This window comes from Carassius gibelio, chromosome A9 (assembly GCF_023724105.1).
Source record: "Carassius gibelio isolate Cgi1373 ecotype wild population from Czech Republic chromosome A9, carGib1.2-hapl.c, whole genome shotgun sequence".
NCBI lineage: Eukaryota > Metazoa > Chordata > Actinopteri > Cypriniformes > Cyprinidae > Carassius > Carassius gibelio.
This window is the reverse complement of record NC_068379.1, coordinates 7,416,590-7,440,840: the sequence shown is the minus strand read 5'-3', so window position 1 is coordinate 7,440,840 and position 24,251 is coordinate 7,416,590. Positions and strand designations below refer to the sequence as shown.

The window sequence follows — 24,251 nt, the reverse complement described above, 5'->3', positions numbered from 1 at the left end:
GTTTCTTGATCCCAATGTTCCAGATAAGTATTTTTAGTGTTAGTAGAGTTAGTCAGGTTAGTAAGTCTCAGAATTAGCTGACTGAGTGGACTCTTTTTGTAGTGCTTTAAAATGAAGCGATTCTGTGGGACTTGATTTAAGATGCATCCAGAATTTGAGGGATCTTTTATATACAGTACAGACCAAAAGTGGACACACCTTCTCATTCAAAGAGTTTTCTTTATTTTCATGACTATGAATATTGTAGATTCACGCTGAAGGCATCAAAACTATGAATGAACACATGTGGAATTATATATGGAATTATATACATAACAAAAAAGTGTGAAACAACTGAAAATATGTCACATTGTAGGTTCTTCAAAGTAGCCACCTTTTGCTTTGATTACTGCTTTGCACACTCTTGGCATTCTCTTGATGAGCTTCAAGAGGTCGTCACCTGAAATGGTCTTCCAACAGTCTTGAAGGAGTTCCCCGAGAGATGCTTAGCACTTGTTGGTTCTTTTGCCTTCTGTCTGCGGTCCAGCTCACCCCTAAACCATCTGGATTGGGTTCAGGTCCGGTGACTGTGGAGGCCAGGTCATCTGGCGCAGCACCCCATCACTCTCCTTCTTGCTCAAATAGCCCTTGATGCCTTCAGTGTGACTCGACAATCTTCATAGTCATGAAAATAAAGAAAACTCTTTGAATTAGAAGGTTTGTCCAAACTTTTGGCCTGTATTGTATATTGATAATCAATGGGAATCGGCCTAATTCTGCCCTACATGCGTTATTGGGTGTTCTTCTTTTTAATTTTAGAGTCATTTTGCAGAATTCTGTGTGTAGGGCTTCTGTTGGATGTCTGTCCCATCTAGTGTAGCTCTGATCACTGAGTGGACCCCAAACCTCACTTCCATACAACGCTATGGGCTGAATCACACTATCAAAGATTTTGCACCAAATTGGAAGAGGTATTTCAATATTTTGCTATTTTTTCTTGATTGCATATAGAGCTCTTGGAGCTTTATCTTTGAGGGCATTCACTGCCGAACTGAAACTCCCCGATGCAGTGAGGGTCAGGCCGAGGTAAGTGTACTGCATCGTGTGTTTTAGAGCGGTGCTGCCGAGACTGAACTGGTGTCTGTGTTCCTGACATCTGGGCTTCTTCTGAAACACCATAATGTTGGTCTTGTTGAGGTTTACTCCCAGGGCCCAGTTCTGGCAGTAGTTGTCCAGCAGGTCCAGGTGCTGCTGTAGTCCCTGTGGGGTGGAGGACAGCAGCACCAGATCATCTGCGTACAGCAATAGCTTGATGTTCTTGTCTTGTAGAGAGAGTCCAGGGGCTGTAGACTGTTCCAATTGCACAGCTAATTCATGATGTAAATGTTGAACAGCGTTGGACTCAGGCTACAGTCCTCTTTTCTGGGTGAAGAATTCTGTATGTTTGTTGCCAATTCAGATTGCACATTTGTTCGAATATATTGATTTTATAATGTCAAAAACTTTACCCCGTACACCACTTTCTCTCTCCCTCTCCCTCTCTCTTTCCCCCTCTCTCTCTCTCTCTCTCTCTCTCTCTCTCTCTCTCAGACAGGAGATCATGAAGTGGAATGGCTGGGGTTACAGTGACTCGAGGTTCCTCTTCAATAAAAAGGGTCAAGCAGAGTTCACGGGGAAACGGTGAGTACGAGGCACTTCTAATTCGACTCAGGTATTTGTAATGCATTGGATCTGCTGAAAGTCTGTGGCATTCTGCAGAATGGATTATGAGTTATTCACAGCAGGCAGCAGCTGGTGTATATACACAGACACAGACTCAGGTTTGGTAGACCTGACAGCTCCTCTGTGTCTGTGGAGAGGTCTGGATGTGCTCAGGATGGTTCAGTGTGGTGTGCTCGTGCCATCTAGTGGCTGGAAGCTGCATCTGGACACAAGGGTTCAGAGAGAGAGAGTTGTTCATTAGATTAGAAAGATTTCAAGGATGAAATAGATTTAATGAGTTAGTAATCATATACAATTGAGTTGAATTAAGAACAAAAAACTTGCATTGCAATCCTTACATGCAATACAAATTTAGACTGTTTTGTCTAAATTTGAGGAAATGGTAAAATCACAGTTTGCTCTGCAAGGTTGTAACTGTAAGGAGACGGCTTGACTTGATCGGTGTGTGTTTTGCTGGTTTCAGGTATCGGTTGAGTGGGCTGATTTTACCGAGTCTGAAGGACTGGTTTGAGGGCACGTTTGGAGCCAATCTGCAGCATAAATCTCCTGCGACAGTAAGTCAAGTGTGGGATAGCAGACTCTCGTGTTATGTGTGTGTGTGTAACACGGGGTGTGTGTCTTCCTCCAGCCTACCGTGAATTTGAGTGCAGTTGCTCCTCCGAACCTGAACGAGCCCTTCATCAAGGATCTGAAAGCAGCGGCTGTGGCCGTGTCACATGACCCAGAGGACCGGGTTTTCCGAGCTCATGGTACAGAACTACCATCTTTGTGTTTGGCAGAAATTTTTCACATTTTAATTTTCTTTTGGGGTGAAATATTTTTATTATTATTATTATTTATTTTTATTTTTTTGTGTGTGTGTTTTGAGTTTACTTTTTTTTTAAAAAGAGAGAGAGTTTGTTAAAAAAAGTGTTTGGTCAAAACATTTGACTCTTTATATATGAACATTTGTTTTATTATTCCTCATACACTACCTTTCAAAAGTTTGGGGTCAAAAACTGAAAACTTATAGGATTCTTTGATAAATATAAGGTTTAAAAGAACAGAAAACTTTTCTAACATTATGAATGTCTTTGCGGTCACTTTTGATCCATTTAATGAATCCTTGCTAAATAAAAAAAGTATTAATATCTTAAAAAATCTCACTCACCCCAAACGTTTAAATGCTGGTATGTTTACTGAGAGCTCACAGTGTTACTTGAAATCTATTGGGATACCACAAGTGCTTTACCGGTATGAGCCAGCTGGATATTTGTGAAAGCTTGTTTTCTCTGTCTTCCTCAGGTCACTGCCTGCATGAGATCTTTGCCCTGCGCGAGGGGAGGATAGGACGGGTGCCCGACATGGTGGTTTGGCCGAGTGAGTGACTGCAAAGGGTTAAGCCTCTGTGGCTGAGTGCTCATTAATATTCATGAGGACCTGCTTTAATGAGAGGGAATGGGGCGCCTGCCGTCCAGTGATGCTCTGGCTGCCAGAGTAGCTGCTCTCTGATTGGTGGAGTCCTGACAGGAGCCCTTTTTCCCTCTCTGATTGATAGCCAAGCTTTGATTAGAAGAGATCCCAAGCGGCCGGCAAATCATCTGCCCTCATCCCCGAACACTCTCGCTCTGCGATTTCATCCTTTACCTCCACGTTTCTCCAATCAGCCAGGGTCCTCCCTCAGTAGATTGTCCTGTCACCATCAGAGTCTCCTTCAGAAAACCTCTGCGCCCCTCACTAACACACACAGGGTTTTTTTGTTTTATCATCTTAAAGTAATGGCTCTTTCTCTGCCTCTGTGTTCAGTGTCCAATTAAATCCTAGTCGATAAAACCACGTTCCAGTTTACATTATTTCAAACTAAATATTCTCTTTCACTACGAAATGTGAAATTTTGTATTATAACAATAAGATTTTGAACTCATGTTCACTGTTGTGTGGGACGTTTAGTGGGTTCATATTGATCCACCCATCTGAAAGAAGAAGGGATTGAGGTGTTTTTCACCTTGATATTTAATCGGATAGCATAAGGGACTTCTCACCAACCTCAAACTATTGAACAGTAGTGTAAGCGTAAGGGTTGTTTTGTTAAGATTGATATGAAAGTGGTTTGATATGAAATAGTTGAGTGGATTACAATGGTGATTTCATTTTTGCAGGCTGTCAAAGTGATGTAGAGAAGATTGTGGAGCTGGCCTGCAAACACAACGTCTGCTTGATACCCTACGGAGGCAAGTATTCGCATAAAGTCATATAATCAAATTGAAACCAGATCTTACACTGTAGCTGTCGCATGCCATCTTAGTGCTGTTATATATTTAGTTTATTCGTAGTGTGTTTCCCATTCCCTCTCATTTTGCTCTTTCCAGCTGTTTCATTCACTTTCCACAAAAAGGAAAATTGTTTTTGTAGATTACAAAAATATTAAGCAGCACAACTGATTTCATCATTGATATTAATAAGACATTTTTAGAGTATAAGAATTTGAGTAATGATGCTGAAAATGCAGCTTTGATCACAGGAATAATTTACATTTTAAAATATATTCCAATAGAAAAGTTATTTAACATCGTAGTAATGTCTGCTGTATTTCTGAGCAAATAAGTGCAAATCTTAATGACCACAGATGTTTGAACAGTGTTGTATTTCATCTAATAATTTGTTTTTATGAAGTATTCAGAATGTGAACCTTAATCAAATAAAAAAAAAAAAAAAAAAAAATATATATATATATATATATATATATATATATATATATATATATATATTCTTAAATTGTGGTTAGCTGTCTCAGTGTGATCTGTCAAGTTTAATTGACCTGATTATTCTCATTTATTAAATATAATTTAACCGAATATGGTTGCGCACATTTTAATTATTTATTCTTGTTTAAACGTTATATTTACATATCATTTCCGTGTAAACACCCAATACAGGAATCCTTGATAACAGTGACGTCATGCGTGTGTGTAGTATATTTTAGGTATGTAGACATGCGCAGTACGTGTTGATTTTAAAGGCAAGTGCGAACAAACATACACAACAATGGCGGAGGACATGGTACTGTTGTTGCTGCTCAAGAGTTTGCTAACGCTTCCTCAGCAAAGTGTGGATTTACTTCACCAATAGTACAACCAACAGTGGAGACGCATCATATACAACATATAATCATCACTTACCTACAGATACTGTTTACTAACAAGGTGACAGCGCCAACTACTGGCCTGACATACTGTATGTGCCTTTTCTCAAATATATGTAAAGGCGAATTGTTTTTAAAATGTTGTCGTGTATATGCAAAACTTTTTAAAAACACAAGGGAAAAACTTTCACGTTTTTGACTACATCGTTGTTGTGTAAATGTAGCCTTAAAGGGTTAGTTCACCCAGTAATCAAAATTATGTCATTAATGACTCACCTTCATGTCGTTCCAAACCAGTAAGTCCTCCGTTCATCTTAAGAACACAGTTTAAGATATTTTTGATTTAGTCCGAGAGCTTTCTGTCCCTCCATTGAATCTGTGTGTACGGTATACTGTCCATGTCCAGAAAGGTAAGAAAAACATCATCAAAGTAGTCCATGTGACATCAGAGGGTCCGTTAGAATATTTTGAAGCATCAAAAATACATTTTGGTCCAAAAATAGCAAAAACTATGATTTTATTCAGCATTGTCTTCTCTTCTTTGTCTGTTGTGAGAGAGTTCAAAACAAAGCAGTTTGTGATATCCGGTTCATGAATGAATCATTCGATGTAACCGGATCTTTTTGAACCGGTTCACCAAATCGAACTGAATCATTTGAAATGGTTCGTGTCTCCAATACGCATTAATCCACAAATGACTTAAGCTGTTAACTATTTTAATGTGGCTGACACTCCCTCGGAGTTCAAACAAACCAATATTCTGGAGTAATTCATTTACTCAAACAGTACATTGACTGAACTGCTGTGAAGAGAGAACTGAAGATGAACACCGAGCCGAGCCAGATAACGAACAACAGACTGACTCATTCACGAGTCATGAACCGGTTGCTTCTGTTTTCGGATCACCAGTAGTTATTTCGGACAGTTCGATTCAATAAACCGGTTGAAGAAAACAGTTTACCAGTTCTTTTGCGCTCGACGTAATGGCGTCATTTGCGATGATTGGCCTTGAATCAAGCCTTCGGTTTACCTGCGCTCATAACATTAGGACTGAATCAGTTCAGAATCAATCACCAAAAGAATCCGTTCGGTTCAGGCGCTCTGTGTGTCGGTCTGCGTCACGCTGAATCACGAATGCAGAGTATCATCAGCTCCTCGGTTCACGAATCGGACGTGTCAGAAAGAAATGGCTCTTGACTCGTGAACGAGTCAATCGTTCGTTCGTTATCTGGCTCGGCTCGGTGTTCATCTTCAGTTCTCTCTTCACAGCAGTTCAGTCAGTGTACTGTTTGAGTACATGAATTACTCCGGGATATTGGTTTGTTTGAACTCCGAGGGAGTGTCAGCCACATTGAAAAAGTTAACAGCTTAAGTCATTTGTGGATTAATGCGTATTGGAGACGTGAACCATTTCAAATGATTCAGTTCAATTTGGTGAACTGGATGAAAAAGATCCGGTTACATCGAATGATTCGTTTGCAAATCATTTGGACTAAATCTAAAATATCTTAAACTGTGTTCTTAAGATGAATGGAGGTCTTACGGGTTTGGAACGACATGAGGGCGAGTTATTAATGACATAATTATGATTATTGGGTGATCTAACCCTTTAAAATATTAAACTCTCTCTCTCTCTCGTGATCAGGTGGGACGAGTGTGTCCAGTGCTCTAGAGTGCCCTCATGAGGAGACTCGCTCTATTGTCTCTTTGGACACCTCTCAGATGGTGAGTATTTACATGAATACATGCAGGTGTGATACATACCGACAATCGTTCAGCGCCTGTGTTTATGTGTGTGTGTGTTTATGGTGCATATATTACGTCTCCACACATATAGAGCTTGCTGTGTACCTGGCTGTACTTCTCTCCCCTGTTTTTACCCCTCTCCTGCGCTTTCTCTCTCGTTTTCCCCCTCTCCACTGTTTCATCTGCTGCTCTGACCTTGGTGGCCTGTTTTAGGGGTCACGGGGTCACGCACATGAAAGGCAGCCTGGTGGTTTTATGAGTGCAGTGGCGTGATTGATAGCTGGGGGGCGGAGCCACCTGTGGAGACAGGGCTGTTTCCTGAAGTGTATTTAACCCCTGCTGTGGAAACCAGGGGACAAATCCCAGCTGATACTAACAGCAGCTAAAACCTGGGCCACTGGGAAGGCGTGATTATATGCATTTCTATTGTTAAATTTAAAAAGAAGTTCTGATTTTACTCGTGAGCAAAAGTCAGTTATTATAGATCGTCAAACTAGATCAGAGAAGAATAAAAGCAGTGGTTTGTGTTGCTGTGGTTTCTGGTTTACACACACACACACACACACACACACACACACACAGTGACCTCTCTCTGTCCTCACTCACTAAGCTGAGATGTGAGCTTAGTTTAGCGGCAGTGAATCTGTTTGACATGTGGTTTAAGGGAGACCCGCGAACACACTCACAATGTCAACACCACTGCACTTTAATCAAGATCTCTCTCCTTGTCTCATTCTAGTCTATTCCAGTCCTTATAATTAGTCGGTTATACATACATGTTGTGTTTTTATGTGTTTATAATCTATTCTACGTATACAGTATTGTATGTATCTTGCATTGAATATCCCCCATTTTGGCCACATACGGGCTTTTTATCCTTTGTTTTGTTCTGTCTTTGTCAGAAAATAACGAAAATTTTTAAAAGCTATATTTTTATAGTTAGACCTCTAGGGATAAGTCACCCAAATATTACAATACTGTATTTGTGTTTTTGGCCACATCCACACATACAGGTTTTTTTTTTCTATATTGTTCACTATGTTAGAGATTTGCAAGACTGCATACTTTAAAGGTGCCATCTGTAATGTTTGGCAAAAAAATTCAAGTCATACTCCACATTCCATAACAGATGGGGGGCAGTATGCCTCAATAAAGTGAATTGGTCTACTCTAGAGTAACAAACGAGAAATGGCATATCTCTATGCTCCGCCCCTACTTTCACAACAACACTACAGCCATAGCCGAAGCCTAACTGTGCGTTCACATCCGGGATATTATAGAATATTATATACATGTGTGCAATATTACTGTTATTACAATACTTTTGTCTCTTAATAAGAGACTTTTTTCAGAACATGAACGTAGGGATACACCGATTATAAAAATGTTCCCCGATAATTCAGCTTTTGAATGGCATTATTACCATAGCTTCATTTTCTCAAATTTGACAGTGTTCAGCAAGCTCAATCATTCAATCCTGGTACACAAAAAAAATATATATACATTTTCATATCGGTTTATCCCTACGTTCATGTTCTGAAAAAAGTCTCTTATTAAGAGACAAAAGTATTGTATATTTGTTCATTTTATATATATATATATATATATATATATATATATATATATATATATATATATATATATAATGAACAAATATTTTAATTGATTTAATATTAAACAATTTTTTTTTGAATGATTCAATTACAACCCTCTTGCCAGTTCAGGCAAATTTAAATTTTGACTATTTAATTTGGCTGTTTATTTCATTTTCAATCAAAATTAAGAAACATTTTGGTAACAGGGTTGCAAAAACTGCAGACTTAAAAAAATCTAACAAAATTAAACGTAATAGAAATAACTCAGCCTTTGCTGTGTGACTTACTATCTTCTGTTAAACAAAAAATAAGATATTTTGAATAAAAATCAATGGTAAACGAACTTTCTTTAAAATGTCTTATTTTCATTTTTAAGATTGGGTGTGAACTGTCCCATTCAGAGTTCCTTGCTCTGTTATGTATTTACTACTCCCCTATTCATAGAAAATGCTTTCATCTTAATTTATAAAGGATAAAATGAGAGGACTCCCATACGTGACCTGTTTGTTCCTTTGTGTAGAACCGAATATTGTGGATTGATGAGAAGAATCTAACGGCTCATGTGGAGGCTGGGATCATCGGACAGGATCTGGAGAGACAGGTCAGTGATACACACACTGATTTAACAGCCACGACATAACCATTACATTTCAGAGGAAAGAGTAGAAACAGGCCGTTTGCTTGTGACAAACTGAAAACACACACACACAGAGCAGATGGTCCCATAAACTAATGGTGAGAGTGGCGCTGGTGCCGCTGGGCTGTTATGGTATTTTGAGTGTGTGTGTGTGTGTGTGTGTGTGTTGGACGGATGCAGGACAGATGGTGGAACATTAAAGTGTGTTTGTATTTCTTGGGGGATTGCTTAATAAAATCACCTGGAGCGTGTGTGTTATCTGAGACTGATCAATAAGACATCAGCTCCCTCGCAGGTATACGGCTGTCACGCTCACACACTCCACATCGTGAGTCTGACTGCAGGAAACAGGTCTGAAACGCTCCATAAGGCTAATCCAGAAACACATTTCATGTGAGACTGGTATTTTATTGACAGTCGAGTGATTAGAAGTTTTATTATTAAACCAATATCATCCAGTTCTTGGATACTGATTGATCCAGCTGTGCTACAATAGGTGATATTGTAACATCTATCTGTTCATCACCAGCTGCTGTGTATACTGTATCCAGGGGTGTTTTCTATATATATTTGTTTGTTGTTCAAAGCAAAATTTAGATTTTATCGGTGGTTAAATCCACCAAATTTGCTTTGTGCTTCGTAAAGAATGACAAAACCCAAAAATGCAGTAAAAAGGAAAGGGTTGTTCACCCCAAAATAAAAATTGTCTTTGTGTATTTATATATATATATGTTGTTGTTGAACACAAATAAATGAACAGTTGCTGAAGCCATTGACTTCCTCAGTATTTTGTTTTTACTATGGAAGTCAACGTCTACCGTCAACTTTTTGGGTGAACTTTCTCTTTAACCTTTTTTTTTTTTTAATTTTTCATGGCTGTGTTATTTACTATAAAGGGACTTGATGTTCTTACTTAAAAATAGATATATATTTTAATAAGACGTACTTATGTATTGCTTGTTTTTTACTCTCCTGCTGAGGATGTTTTGTGTTCTTGGTGTGATTGTAGCTGAATGAGCGTGGTTACTGTACAGGCCACGAGCCGGACTCCATGGAGTTCAGTTCTCTGGGCGGCTGGGTGGCCACACGGGCGTCAGGCATGAAGAAAAACATCTACGGCAACATTGAGGACCTGGTATGTGTCCCTGTTTCTCAACACGTACGCCGGTCTGGGACAGAGTTCACATTCATGCTCTGCCTCACACCCTTTAAAGGTTGAGCTGTGCTGTCGTAGGTCATTCAGGATACCTGTGATGTGTTCCCAGGTGGTGCATATAAAGATGGTGACCCCTAGAGGAGTGATTGAGAAGAGCTGTCTGGGGCCCCGCATGTCCACCGGCCCCGACATACATCACTTCATCCTGGGCTCAGAGGGTACGGACACGTCATGTTCTATGTGAGGAATGTATCGGATCTGAAAGGATCTTGTGCACTGTACACGCATCCTAGTGTTCACCTAAAAATCAAAGTATTCTTCAGGCCAAAGTTTCTCAGTGGATATCTAGAGACTATTTCTACTGTTTTGTACTGGATCCTCTTCTCATTGTGCACACTGAAGTTAGTTTGACATTGGTTGGGTCACTGATAGTGATAAGTATTATATGGGAGTTTAGATTGTAGGCAGAGTTCTTATCAATCACTTAAGGTTTTCATATAAACAGTCCTCTTAATCAGAGAGATTTGTAAAGCAGAGTTTTTGTTTGTCTTTATCTAGGGTCATGTTGCCCGGTTTGGGCTCATATCCGCGTGAAGTCTTATCCATTCTGCAGTTTATTTCAAAGCAGTAACCACACTCTTAGAAAGGAAGAGAGACCAACATGTGAAGTGACCCAGCACAGTAAAGATAAATACATTTAAAACCGATTATACGATGCAAAACTAAACAATCTGAATAATTCTAGTAGTTTACCTGCTATTAAAAGGATTAGTTCAAACTAAATGTTTTCTCACCCTTGGGCCATCCAAAATATTGATGAGTTTGTGTCTTCATCGGAACAGATTTGAATTAATTAACTTCATTTGCTTACCAGTGGATGCACTGCAGTGAATGGGTGCCGTCAGAATGAGAGTCCAAACAGTTAAAACATCACAATAATCCACACCAATCCAGTCCATCAGTTAATGTCTGGTGAAGAGAAAAGCTGTGTGTTTGAGAGAAACAAATTCATCTTTAATGTGTTTTGACTCTAAACCGCCAAAATACAAGTCCATAATCCATATCACTTCCTCCAGTGAAAAAGTCCATCCTCTGTTGTCCTCTCACGTTAAAATCCCCCCACATATTTGTTTAGAGCTGGTTTAGAAACGGCGCTTGATCTGTGCATATTTCTCTCCTGACTCAGATGAGACGACTGTTTTCACTTCAGAAAACAATATTATAAATAGAGGTTTAAAAACATCTTTATAATGGATGTATTTCTTATGAACATTCAGCTCTTCTCTTCACCTGATGTTAGCTGATGGACTGGAGTGCTGTGGATTACTTATCGATTATTGTGATGTTTTTATCAGCGGTTTGGCTGGCGGCACCCATTCACTGCAGAGGATCCACTGATGAGCAAGTGATGCAATGCTACATTTCAAGCAAACTCATCTTGCTTCTTGCATTTTTGGGTGAACTATTCCTTTAAGTGCCTAAAATCTTTAGTTCTTCCTCCCAGAAGTCATGTAGCAGTCATGCCATCCGACTGAAACTTGTGATTTTCAAAAGTGTTTTCCAGTTTTGTGAGCAGTCGGTTGGGAGACTGTGAACCAGTAGGGGGCAGTAAAACATGTTCGGCTTTCTGTTCCTCAAGCTTTCCTCAGAGAGGGCAACAAGTCAGAACTACGTGCTTGATATCCTATATGTGTCAAGTATCACCCTTATCCATAGAGAAGGAGAGTTATTAATCTGTCTCTCTAAAAAGTCATTAAGCTGTTCATGAAGCCCTGAAGTGATGAAAATGGGTCATAATTGTTGTGTTTTCTAAAATGGTCTGTGAAGCATTTTATGGCTCATATGAAGTCTTTGTGGGAGGATGAATATTTCCCATGATTAATCAGTATTAATTAAACATTAATGATTCTATGAGGAAGGACATCTGCTGCTTTAATGGCTTTGTAATGTCAGGGGCATTTCACCTTTTCCCCTCTGACACGCTTAAGTTCAGATGACTGAGTTAATGTTGTTGTTGTTGTTGTTTTTACGGGGGTCAGGAGATCTTTAGATCTGAGGATTATTATATCAGAGGTGTGTGTGTTTGATAAACCATGTTATTGGCATGTTTAAAGAAATATTGTGGGTTCAATGCAACTTAAAGGTGCTGTAGGGAACTTTTGTAAAAAAATATTTTTTACATATTTGTTAAACCTTTCATTATGTCCTGACAGTAGAATATGAGACAGATAATCTGTGAAAAAAATCAAGCTCCTCTGGCTTCTCCCAGTGATCCTATTGCCATTTGCAGAAAGTCATGCGCTCCCGGTAAAAAACAACCAATCAGAGCTGCGGTCTGTAACTTTGTTTGTGTTCAAAATGTAGAAAAATGTATATAATAAGCGAGTACACCATGAATCCATTTTCTGACCGTGTTTTTGGCTTGTCCTGAATCACTAGGGTACACCTATAATAAGTGTTTATATTCAGACTATTTTATATTGCTTCGGGGGTACCGCGGCGGAGTAACCCAGTACCTTTGTGATTCTTCATAGACATAAACAGAGAGAAGTAGTTCCGGCTACGATGTTCTTCCGCAAGACGCAAGCAGTTCTGTTTATTAACCGCTAGAACATCAAAAGTTCCCTACCGCAGCTTTAAGTGATGTCTATTATTGCTGTAAAAATATCCTGTTAAATTACAGTAAAAAAAAAACTGCCACCTATACCAGAAATACATCTTAAAAAAAGAGAGCGACAATCTTTGAGATATTACAGGCTGGCATATTTACAAATTGTGACTATATTTTTGGAGTGATTTAATTTTCTGTTTTAAATCCCAAAATGTACTGAAACCCACCATAATAATACAGCAGGTAAAAGTTAATCGTAAGTTGTCTGTCCATAAAACAATAAACTCCTATTAAATAGAAAATGATCATGGTCAAACACACAACTCTAAAATAATGCAACAACTTCGTCATTAAATAACATAAAATCTAACACAATTATAAACATAAGAAGAAACAAATTAAATATATAATATAATCATATGTGCGGTGTCATGCAGTATCTTTTGGGAATATCTCTTTGCTGTTGTTCACCATAAATTATATGGTGTTTCATAGTTTTTACTTCCAAAAACTATACGTTTGACAGTATTTTACAATATAATTACATATAAAGTGATGTTAAAACATTTACTGTTTGCACCTTAAAGTATATAATTCAGTTTTTTAATTCCAAAAACATAATTCTGACAGTATTTTACAATATTATTACAAATAAAGTTAAAACATTTAGCTGCTCATCATAAATTATACAATAGTTCAGTTTTCTCTTCCAAAAACTATAATTTCATAGTATTTTACAGTAAAATTAAATATACTATGATGTTAACCATTTACTTTTACTGTTTTCCACCATTTATTACACATTGATTCATAATTATATTTCCAAAAACCATACATTTGCCAGTACATTTTACAGTAATATTCTATATAATGTTAAACCATTAACACATTTTCACCATATAATTAATGATAAGGCAACGTAGTTAAACAAATTAAGAGGTTTTAGGAGCTTTTTACAGGGTTTTTCTATAAAAAGCATTCTATATTACAGCATTGTACTATTTTAATGAATAAAAGCTGAGTGAAGGATGAGGGTGAGTGGGGTTTTGTTTGCTCACATACGGTCAGCATAAACTCTCCACAGGACTTCCTCACCAGTGTTGCACACTCGCTCGGGGCTGTCACTAATGAGTGCAGAAGCCCAGACTCAGAGCAGCAGACGCAGGGTATCCCTCAGAGGTCAGAGGTCAGAGGTCATGCTGGTTTGGGACAGGAGGCCTGCTGCGCTGGACTCTGTTGGACGCTCAGTGGCTCTGGTCTCCCGCCAGTGTGCCGTTTGATACTGACCTGCTGTATGTCACAGAACACAGTCTGTAAATCTTTCTGCTTTGAAACTTGAGCGTTCAGGTGAAAATGAACACGCAGAGAGCCGGGGGCTCCGTGCATATGTGTTTGTGTGTTGCACACTCATTTAACTCTCTGACATCCTTTGCTTGTTTTTAAAGACTATTCAAATCATGCATATTACAGATCACACACATTTTCAGCCCTTGTGTGTGTGATGCAGTAATAGCGAAACCGATCAAACTCCTGTGAAACTCTTTGTGACCACACACACGCACGCTGATGTGTGTCTTGCTCCTCAGGGACTCTGGGAGTGGTGACTGAAGTCACAATGAAGATCCGACCCATTCCTGAGTATCAGAAGTACGGCTCCATTGTCTTCCCAAACTTCCAGCAGGGCGTGGCGTGCCTGAGAGAGGTGGCCAGACAGGTCAGTACTGGACGTCATGAATCCAGCCGTGGTCAGACTAATCTGATTTATAGATCTATAATCAGTGATGCTGATTTCAAAATGATGTTATTACTAAATACTGATACAAATTACTGTTACATTACCGTTCAAAAATGTGGAATCCGTAAGATTTTTACAAAGTTTGTTCACAGAGGCTGCATTTATTTGACCAACAGAAATATTGTGAAACATTATTAGAGCTTAAACTGTTTTCTATTTGAATACATTTTAAAATGTAATTTATTCCTGTGATTTCAAAGTTGAATTTTTAGGATCAATAATCCAGTCTTCAGTCCCTTACGAAAATTAACTGGTTTTGCAAAAAAAACCTGGTTATCATAGTTAAACCATAGTAATAACAAATTAACCATGGTTCTTCTACACTAACCGTAGTTTAGCCATGGCATTTGTAGTAAAACTGTGCTTATACAAATGGTAATCAATCCACCTTTACTGTAATAAAATCAGGGTTAATTTTCAAGGTGTCACTTGATACTTCAAAAATCATCAATGTATTGATTTGCTGCCCAAAAAGTCTTTATAATTATCAGTGTAAAAAACTTTTTTTTTTCTTAATATTTTTTGTAAGAAGGAGGATATTATGTCTTTGAATAAAAATAACATTATAAATGTTGTTACTGTTGCTGTCAATGGTTGTTACCATGTTTTGTTCCAGTATAATTTTAACTGGTTTTAGTCCACCGCTAACATGATGCAAACCATTGCTAACATGTTTACAGTATTGTTTAACTAGCACATATTAACATGCTAACATATATTGCTTTGATCTTTCAGCATGATGTTAACATGCTAATTTACGAAATAGCGCATCGCTAACATATTTCTTTGATGTTTCAGCATAATGATAGCATGGTTTAGTGTGTTTAAAGCATATTTTAACACGTTAGCATGATGGCATGTTACCAAACTGCTAGCACATTTTAACATGGAAATCATTCGTGACGTTATAAATGTCTTTACTTTTTTTTTTTTTGTTCAGTTTGATTTAATTGCTGAATAAATGAATGGACTTCTTGTAAAAAACTTTCTGACCTCAGACCTTTGAATGCTACTGTATGTATTTAGCATTAAGTATACCAAAAATATAAATGACACTGGTATAATTATTTTCTGTAATATTGACTGATTTAAGCTTATTATGATCTTATCTTAAATATTGTGCATCTGCATGTCTTTCATGTCTTATAACATGCTGAACTGATTGCTGTGTGTATTTGAGTGCTGTTATGGCATGTGTGTGTGTCTGTGTCTCTGTGTGTGTCTCTGTGTGGGTGTGTGTGCGTGTGTCTGTGTCTGTGTGCGTGTGTGTGCGTGTGTCTGTGTGTGTATCTGTGTGTCTGTCTGTGTGTGTGTTTCTGTGTGTGCGTGTGTGTCTGTGCGTGTGCCTGTGTCTGTGTTCGTGTGTGTGCCTGTGTCTGTGTTCGTGTGTGTGCCTGTGTGTGTGTCTGTGTGTGCGTGTGTCTGTGTGTGTGTCTGTGTGTGTGTGTCTGTGCGTGTGTGCGTGTGCGTGTGCCTGTGTCTGTGTTCGTATGTCTGCCTGTGTGTCTGTCTGTGTGTGCGTGTGTCTGTCTGTGTGTGCCTGTGCGTGTGTGTGTCTGTCTGTGTGTGTGTCTGTCTGTGTGTGTGTGTGTGTGTGTGTGTGGTGAATAAGGCTTGACTCTCATTAAAGTGTGTGTACCTGCAGCTCTGCTCAGACTCTTCCTAATGGCCTGAGATCTCGATCTCTCATTAGTCTGTGGCCTGCTGCTGATGTTGTAGCTGTTATTGATGAGCGAGCGCAGTGTTAGTGTTCTCATCAGCACTGCTTCTTATTAGTCCATAAACAAACGGTGATCCAAACTTAAAATTAAATGATTGATTATGCTATTCAGGTCCTACACTGCTCCTCTCTCTTCGTTTTTCTTTGCCCAAGGCTGTCTTTAACAAAAATGCTTTATTTTAACTGGAATATCATCTTGCTGTAGTGTAGGTGTTTCCTGAACAATACTTGCTGGGAAATAATAATAATAATATTGTAGGTTTGTTTAAAACGATGTGTGAGGGTCATTATACAATACATCTCCATATAGTACTTTGTATCTTTATTTTTTGTTTCAGAGATGCGCTCCAGCATCCATTCGGCTAATGGACAACGAGCAGTTTCAGTTTGGTGAGTTTAGTTTTTTCATTCATGTTCTGTGGAACATAAAATATATTTTGAAGAATCTTTACACCGCTCTTCTACAGTGACCGTTTAGGACATTGTCAAAACATCCACATCTTTTCTGACTTGTTATTGTTTAGCTTGAGAGAGACAGAATTTCTATTCCTTTAAATAAGGTTTTCCCAAGCTGTTTTTGTCCAAACTGTGGAAATCCTTTGGTTCATCAGACCATTTGGTTACTGAAATTCTTTCAAATATCTTCTTTACAGAATTATGCAAGTCATACAGATTTGGAAGTATCCCTTTAATCTGTTTACTTCAAGAAAATATTTAATGTCAAAGGTGACTAAAAGGTTTAGAATTCTGGAAATCACTAAAAAGAGCATTATGTTGTGTATTTGGTGTAATGCAATGTGTTAATATGGTTTAAGGTTTAAAAAACATTATTTTCCACATACTGTTATTTTTTCTCGTCTATGCCCTGCCTTCTGAAACGCATAGCTGTCCAGTGTGTTGTGATTTGCTGAATGTGATTGGCTCAAGCGTGTGACGGAAAATACTGTGGTGCCTTTTGTAATATGAGCGACAAGACGAACACCATAAAAGCCATTAGAAACGAGGCATTGTTGCATCCAGTGGGGACATAATAACTGATTATAATAACTTAATAATAACTTATGCTGTCTGTTTAAATGTTGCGTTGCATATTGCATCATGTAAAAATAAAACCATGTCTGCATTTGTGATCGGAGAAACGACAAACAACGAGCGCTACTCTACACTGCTCAAAACTCACGTTTGAATCATCATTGGCAAATTATTAAAATATGAAAACATACGTACAGTCTGAGAGTCAGAAGCACCAGACTGTCCTTGCAAAGTTGAAACTTCCCCACTTTATAGAAACAGCCTTTTTGCGCAAACGCATTGTATAAGTAAACTGTCTTTCGTAAAATGCTCTGCACACATCTGTATATTTAGGTTGAACTGTTCTGGTACACTGTTGTTAATACAACTTAATCACTGATTTCTAGTCGTGTCCACTTTTGGAAGAACAAAGTAGTTTTGCTTTCGCAAGGAAACACACAGCGACTCCACAAAAACAGTACTACAGCGAGAATCAAAGTTACACTTTCTTTCTTTGCGTGAACATTTGGGCGGCGTTATGCAAATAAAGTTCAACAAAAACTTAAAAAATGCATCATATGACCCCTCTATTTTTCTAATAAATTAGTGTAATTTAAAATTGTGTTTTCCAGTGATCACAAATGATTGGGAAAGTCATGTAAAATAATTGGTCAAAAATGGCTTTTTAAAATAAGTTGAGCTCAAAACTCACTTTCAATCAGCAGCGAGATTTTGAAATAATTTGATCCGCTGTGGATTATAATCACCACACATGGCAGAAATATGCATGCAAAAGACGCTAGGTATTAACATTACCATAGTGAACATGGTAAACTGTGATCACTTGAAGAAATCAGTCGTCAGCTTCTTATTCTCTGTCACAATCATGTAGTAACATATTTTATCTGTCTTAAATCTCGTCTCGAGAGTTGAGCTTTTGTAACATCACAAACACCATTTCCACCAAGTGACATTAAGTTAGACTCTTTTTTTTATTTTCCAGTCATTGGCACTTACATCCTCTAGCGTTGTATTCGCATAACCGAATATTACCTGAGTGTTAGAAGTTGGTTATGTTAAACAGGAAAACTGAGAGCTAGTTACTACAGATAGCCTGTGTTTCCATAACCATCAGTTACGATCCGTCTCTGCCTTTAGAGACTGTTGTCTGTTGTCATATTCCACTCCACTGAGATGAATTGGAAGATTTAGCTTTTGAGAGCTTTGTTTAGGTTTTTATTACTTGTTGTTGTTGTTTTGTGTATTCATTACATCAAGAGGTTTAATTTGGTCTGGTGTAATTTATCTCTGGAGAACCCCCTACTCGCGCCGCCTCGTATAAAGAGAAATTCATCTTTATTTTACCAGCTGAGCAGCGAGCGAATGCACAAACACACAATTCAGGAACAATGAAAAATGGCCCTGGCAGCAATTAAGCTCCCAGTGCAGCCGAGGTTTATAGCGTTACATGCGGAGATGTGGGGGAATTTGTGAGGGGTTGCCAGATATATCTGGAAAAGTTCCCCCAGTCCCAAGGGATCTCATTAACTCCTGTTCGGCTCGGTGTTTTCATCGACGGTGCACTTCTGAGAGACACAGAGATGTATTGACTCTTTAATGAAGACTCCAGTCTCTGTAATCATCCGGGTTTTTGCAGCATGCACACTCTTTAAACCCAGAAGTGTGACTGTATTATTTTTATATCTAATCGCCACCAGAAGAAAAGGGAAGGTAATGAGTGTCGTGGTGCGTTCAGACACATTGTGATCTTATAAAAGCACTGTAAGAGTTTGGAGAACTAAAGGTCGCTGGGACAGATTGTGAAATGAACCAGAAGACACATTTCTACTTGTGTCTCCCACATTAACATTACTAGCATGTCTGATCAACTTCTCACACAGATTCATGTCAGTTTCCAGTTGATTTGAATTAATCTGAGATTTTGTGTGAGATTTAGCTGCGTTTCTTATCAGAGGAGCTGCTATCAGCATGATTTATGAAACCTCTTCGCTGCGTTCCCTCTCGCTCTTCTTCTCTCTGTGTCTCCATTCATTACTGTGCTATTGTTCACACGCCGCTAATAAATCTGACACAAAGGCCTCTGGGAAATCCAAGGGGCAAAACTGAAGGATGTTTGGTGGAACAAAAAGCTTTTGACTGGAAAAGCTTTTGAATGCACACAACCCCTGACGAAAAAATAAATAAATAAACGATTTTGTATGTAATACTGTGGTTTATTGAAATGTTTAACTCATGTTTTGACAGGTCATGCGCTCAAGCCACAAGTGTCCTCCATATTCACATCATTCTTGGACGGACTGAAAAAATTCTACATCACAAAGGTGAGAAAGAAGAACCGTAAATGTGTGTCAAGATCACAGTCACTTACTATTACACTGCTCTCCAGAACGCTGCATTCTGATTGGCTGATTGGGTGAGCTGAGTTTTGTTGTGTTTTTGTTTTGCTTTGTTCTGCTTTTACTTTTGCTTTGCTTTTGTTTTGTTTTTTGTTTTGCTTTTGCTTTTGCTTTGGATTTGTTTTTATGTTTTGCTTTGATTTGATTTGGTTTTGTTTTTATTTTTTTATTACATTTTTTGTTTGTATTTAATTTTTTTTTTATTACTACATTCTACTTTTCTTTTATCCCACCAAAACAGAAATTAAAACTTACAAAAAAATAAATTAATTAATAGAGGCAGAGCATCTAAAGCATCACAGGATGCATATCAGATGACTGACTGAATATCTTTTTTCAGTTGGCTGAACAGAATCAAAGAAAACTAAAAATAAGTGTTTTTATTATTATTATTATTTGTGTGTGTTTGTGTGTGTGTGTGTGTTTGGTTCACTACTTAATACTCATACTCATACAAGATTTTAAAGACTTTTATAAACCATTTTTGTTAACTCTATTTAACATTTTAGTATATTGAACAGGAGGTGTGTGAGTTTTTGTCTACTCCTGACATCACATCTACTGGATCTGTACTGCTATCACTCTGCTCTGCTCTCTGAAACACTTGGTCAGTCAGTCTGCAGTCAAAGCAAGAAATATTGCTGTTGATTTTTATCCCCCGATTTGATTGCCTTGTGAAAAGTAGGCTATGATATTACTGGGTAATATTGTGTTTCCCCTCCCACACAGCCTTGAAATAAAAACAGAACTCAAAACTAATTTTAGAGGGAGAGAATGTCAAATGCTCGCACATTTTTTTCTGAATTATTTCTACTGATCACTTTGATTTAATGTGGTCTAACCATGCAATACCGCTCTCAGTTTAAAGGCTTCGATCCGCACCACCTGTGTGTCGCGACGCTGTTATTTGAGGGGGATCGTGGGAAGGTTTTGCAGCACGAGAAACAGGTTTACGACATCGCAGCCAAATTTGGGTAAGAAATGGCTCATTTTTGTGTGTGCTTCAAATCTGTGCTGTTTCTATGGAACCAGAGTTACTGTTTCACCAGTAAAGGTCCTAAGGGTCATGACCCCTGACCTTGACTGATCTCACTGATTGTATAGAGAAGCACGAGTGTTTCTCTCAGTCTTTTCATCCTCCCTCATTCATCACAGCTCTTTCAGTGGCACTGATGGGTGTGTGAGGAGAAGAGTGAACAGATGAATGATTTCTGCTTTAAAGCTTGTGTGGATTCTGAGAATATTTAATTAGAGGCTGAATGTGATTGATAGAATGGGAATCCCACAGCTGGCCTTATTGATCCACTGTGTGTGTGTGTGTGTCCTGGCAGGAAATGTTCAACGGACCACAGACGCCTCATGATTTTTCTTTGGCAACATTGACTGTGCTGATGATATGTATATGTCCCCTTTGCTTCCCATTGACCTGTGTGTGTGTGTGTGTGTTTTAGGGGTCTGGCAGCAGGAGAGGATAACGGTCAGAGGGGTTACATGCTGACGTTTGTCATCGCGTATCTGCGGGTGTGTTATGAAGCTCCTCACACTGATTTACTCTCCTTAATTACAGCAGACTTCAAAGGACCCAAAAATACGCCTTCATGAAACGTATCTTTTATGTCCCTAACCCTAGCCCTAAATGTGTGTTTTAATGCCATAGGTTCAGTTTCGGTTCAGTAAGATTCTTTTTTTTTTTTTTTTTTTTGGAAAGTAATTGCTGTATTCAGCAAGTTTAAAATATTTAAAATAAATGCTGTTGAACTTTCTATTCATTAAGAAATCCTGAAAAAAAAAGTGCATCAGTTTTCACAGAAAAGAAAAAAAAAGATAACATTGGTTTAAAAAAAAAAATGTTTTACTTAATGTCTTATTTATTAATTATTATTATGTTAAATTGTAACAAATAAAATATAACAAATGAATGCATCCTTGGTGAGCAATAGAATACATTACAGAGAAGTGTAACCTCTGTGTGTTTGCGTGCAGGATTTGGGAATGGACTACTATGTGATCGGAGAGTCGTTTGAGACGTCTGTGCCGTGGGACAGGTAAATGCTCAGTGCCATGCTTTGCCATCACTGCTGCCCGCGCTCTCTTACATACTTCTGTCGTCTCTGTCTGAATGGATCGGTGAAGGTGGGAAGGGTTCAACGACAAAAAGCCAAAGAAAAATACTTGAACTCCCACAAAGACACAGAAACTTACAGACTTCATCTGAACCTGAAATTCTGGCTCTTAGTATTAACTCATTATGAACAAAAAATGTCAGGTGTGCAACACACAAGTGAACTCAGTACATCGCAAGACTCATCTCATGAATCAGTGTTTAAAGTGAGAAGAAAAGACAAAAAGCTCAAATATAAGCGTGTTTTACGTATTTGTTTTCTTTTGAGTTATGTGCTGTTTGTACTGTTGTTTGTACTATTTATTTAGTTATTTAATAGTCTTAAAAACTTTTTTAATTTTACTATTTTGAAAATGTTTCGAATAACAGTAATAGTAAAGAGTGAATATGTAGGTACATTTTTGGCCACTTCTGTATTATTCAGTATTTCTCTCTTTTTGTGTGTCTCTCGCTCAGGGTTTTGGACTTGTGCAGGAATGTGAAGGAGAGGATTGTAAGAGAGTGTAAGGAGAGAGGAGTACAGTTCCCTCCGCTCTCCACATGCAGGTGCGCACACACACACACACACACTAGTCTATCTTTATGGCCTTTGACATGCTGTCCATAAATAAGCACCTAGCAGTAATCTGGAATATTAGCATATAGTTTTATGTTTAATAAATTATCCACAAGGCCATAGCAATGTTGGTGGCAATTCCAGTGAATTGTAAAAATCTAGTTTGACTCAATTTGATGTATTGATTAGTGAACTCTGTGTTCATTCTGATCTCACCTTTACCGTCACACACAGACAAAGAGGGAAGTGCATTTCTCAGTCATTAATTTCCTGTCTTTCGCTATCCAGCTGCGTGTGACATGACTGATGTGGCCGTTTAACCTCTGCAAAACCAGATAACACAAACTCACGGCCCCTAAACTTTCACTGTCTCAAAGTCAAGTGTCACAAAGGCAGGGAGAGAAAGCACGTTGATGCCCCTCTCTTTCTTTCTGTGGGCATAAAAGATCCCGCAGAAGCCATAAATTTGATTTAGCAGGAAGACCATTAAGATAACTGATTATAGAAACATCAAACTCTACTGATACTCTTAGAAATATAGAAAACTAAATGAAATTGAGCAAAAATGTATTTCTAGTTTAATTTAGTAAATTAATTCTTGTTAAACCTATATTTTGTAATATATTTGTATTATGGTTGTGAAAATAAACTGTACAATTTATTTTGCATGCTTTTTTGTGTTCCATTGATAGAGAATGGCTTTACATCTTGCCAGAAATTAATTAACAACTAATAATGTAACTAGCTACATTTTGTTCAGTTTCTTCATTCTTGGAAACCCAACAACTTCAAACCAGTCCAAAGATTTTGTGTTATGTAGATAATTATGCAATTATTGTACACAATTCTATAAATAAACATATTATATAAAGTGCAATCAATATTTTTAATAAAGTACATTAAAATTATTTTAATACAACAGATATTAAACTAATATGTAAATATAATATAAATGTTAAAAAAATATATATATATATATATATATATATATTATGGCTGACTGCTAATTTCTGCATCTGTAGCTGAAAAATATTACTGTTGCATGATTTTACATCCACAACACTAGGTGTCAGTATAGGATGAAGGCTTATCGGCCAGATATTTTGAAGAATCAGTTCGTAACAAAAAATGTTGCGCTTGTTGCACTTTAAAGTAGGAAGTTCCTAGAAGAACTTGAAATCAATGTAACTTAATTTTTTTTTATCTGTTTTCCTCTTTCTAGAGTTACACAGACGTATGACGCAGGTGCTTGTGTATATTTCTATTTTGCCTTTAATTACCGGGGTCTGAGTGATCCAGTTCACGTCTATGAACAAGTGGAGGTACGTACAGTGAGAAAAGCAAAGATTAGCCATCAGTCTTTAAATCAACAGAGTACTCTCCAGAGTATATTTCTCAGTTTTAAAGCGGTCACAATATGCTGTTTAAGCTGTAGGTTTTGTGGACTTGATTTAAATTTAAAGCAAATAAATGGTTCTGGTTTAGGCTAGAAATAAGTGGATATTGAGAATGTTATTTTTTTTATGTAGCATGCAGCCCGGGAGGAGATTCTAGCCAATGGAGGAAGTCTGTCTCACCACCATGGAGGTGAATTTCACCACACATCACCTGAAATAAACATATATTCACTCACCCTGATCTCTACTGAACAGAATATGTATAGTACACTGCCTCTAGAGTCAGCAGTTCAGCTTTTTAGAGAATTGCAGAGTTTGGGGCAGTGGTTTGTGCTGGTTTATTGGGTCTGAAACACATGACTTATCTACATTACCATCTGCCTGCTGCTAGCTAAACATCACCACACTCATTAATCACAGTCAAACACACACACACACACACACTGTAGCCTACATGAGGTCGAGTGCTTTATGGACTTTTAAAAGACATAGTTCACTCAAAAATGACAGATCTGTCATCATTTCTTTATCATGTCAAAAAATAAAACAAGGTAATTGTGACTTTTTATCTCACAATCAGAATTGTGTAATATAAACTAGCTATTCTGACATTAGAACACACAAGAATTGCGTGATATAAAGTTACAATAGCGTGATATGAAGTCA

At 37.9% G+C, this 24,251-nt stretch overlaps 1 protein-coding gene across 2 annotated transcripts in view; it reads left to right on the top strand.

Moving 5' to 3' along the window:
- LOC128019575 (alkyldihydroxyacetonephosphate synthase, peroxisomal) overlaps positions 1-24,251 on the top strand; it is a 36,745-nt gene that overhangs the window by 5,502 nt on the left and 6,992 nt on the right. For both annotated transcript variants that reach the window (XR_008185205.1, XM_052605642.1), the window contains exons 2-19: positions 1,570-1,659; positions 2,165-2,255; positions 2,330-2,450; positions 2,986-3,060; positions 3,840-3,911; positions 6,468-6,547; positions 8,684-8,764; positions 9,810-9,935; positions 10,066-10,174; positions 14,154-14,281; positions 16,421-16,472; positions 19,359-19,435; positions 20,372-20,484; positions 20,962-21,031; positions 21,494-21,555; positions 22,089-22,178; positions 23,411-23,510; positions 23,718-23,775. Coding sequence is in view for 1 of the 2 variants with exons in the window: in XM_052605642.1 (XP_052461602.1) it covers positions 1,570-1,659; positions 2,165-2,255; positions 2,330-2,450; positions 2,986-3,060; positions 3,840-3,911; positions 6,468-6,547; positions 8,684-8,764; positions 9,810-9,935; positions 10,066-10,174; positions 14,154-14,281; positions 16,421-16,472; positions 19,359-19,435; positions 20,372-20,484; positions 20,962-21,031; positions 21,494-21,555; positions 22,089-22,178; positions 23,411-23,510; positions 23,718-23,775 (1,595 nt within the window). In the remaining variant the exon portion in view is untranslated. The remainder of the gene's footprint in view (positions 1-1,569; positions 1,660-2,164; positions 2,256-2,329; positions 2,451-2,985; positions 3,061-3,839; positions 3,912-6,467; positions 6,548-8,683; positions 8,765-9,809; positions 9,936-10,065; positions 10,175-14,153; positions 14,282-16,420; positions 16,473-19,358; positions 19,436-20,371; positions 20,485-20,961; positions 21,032-21,493; positions 21,556-22,088; positions 22,179-23,410; positions 23,511-23,717; positions 23,776-24,251) is intronic.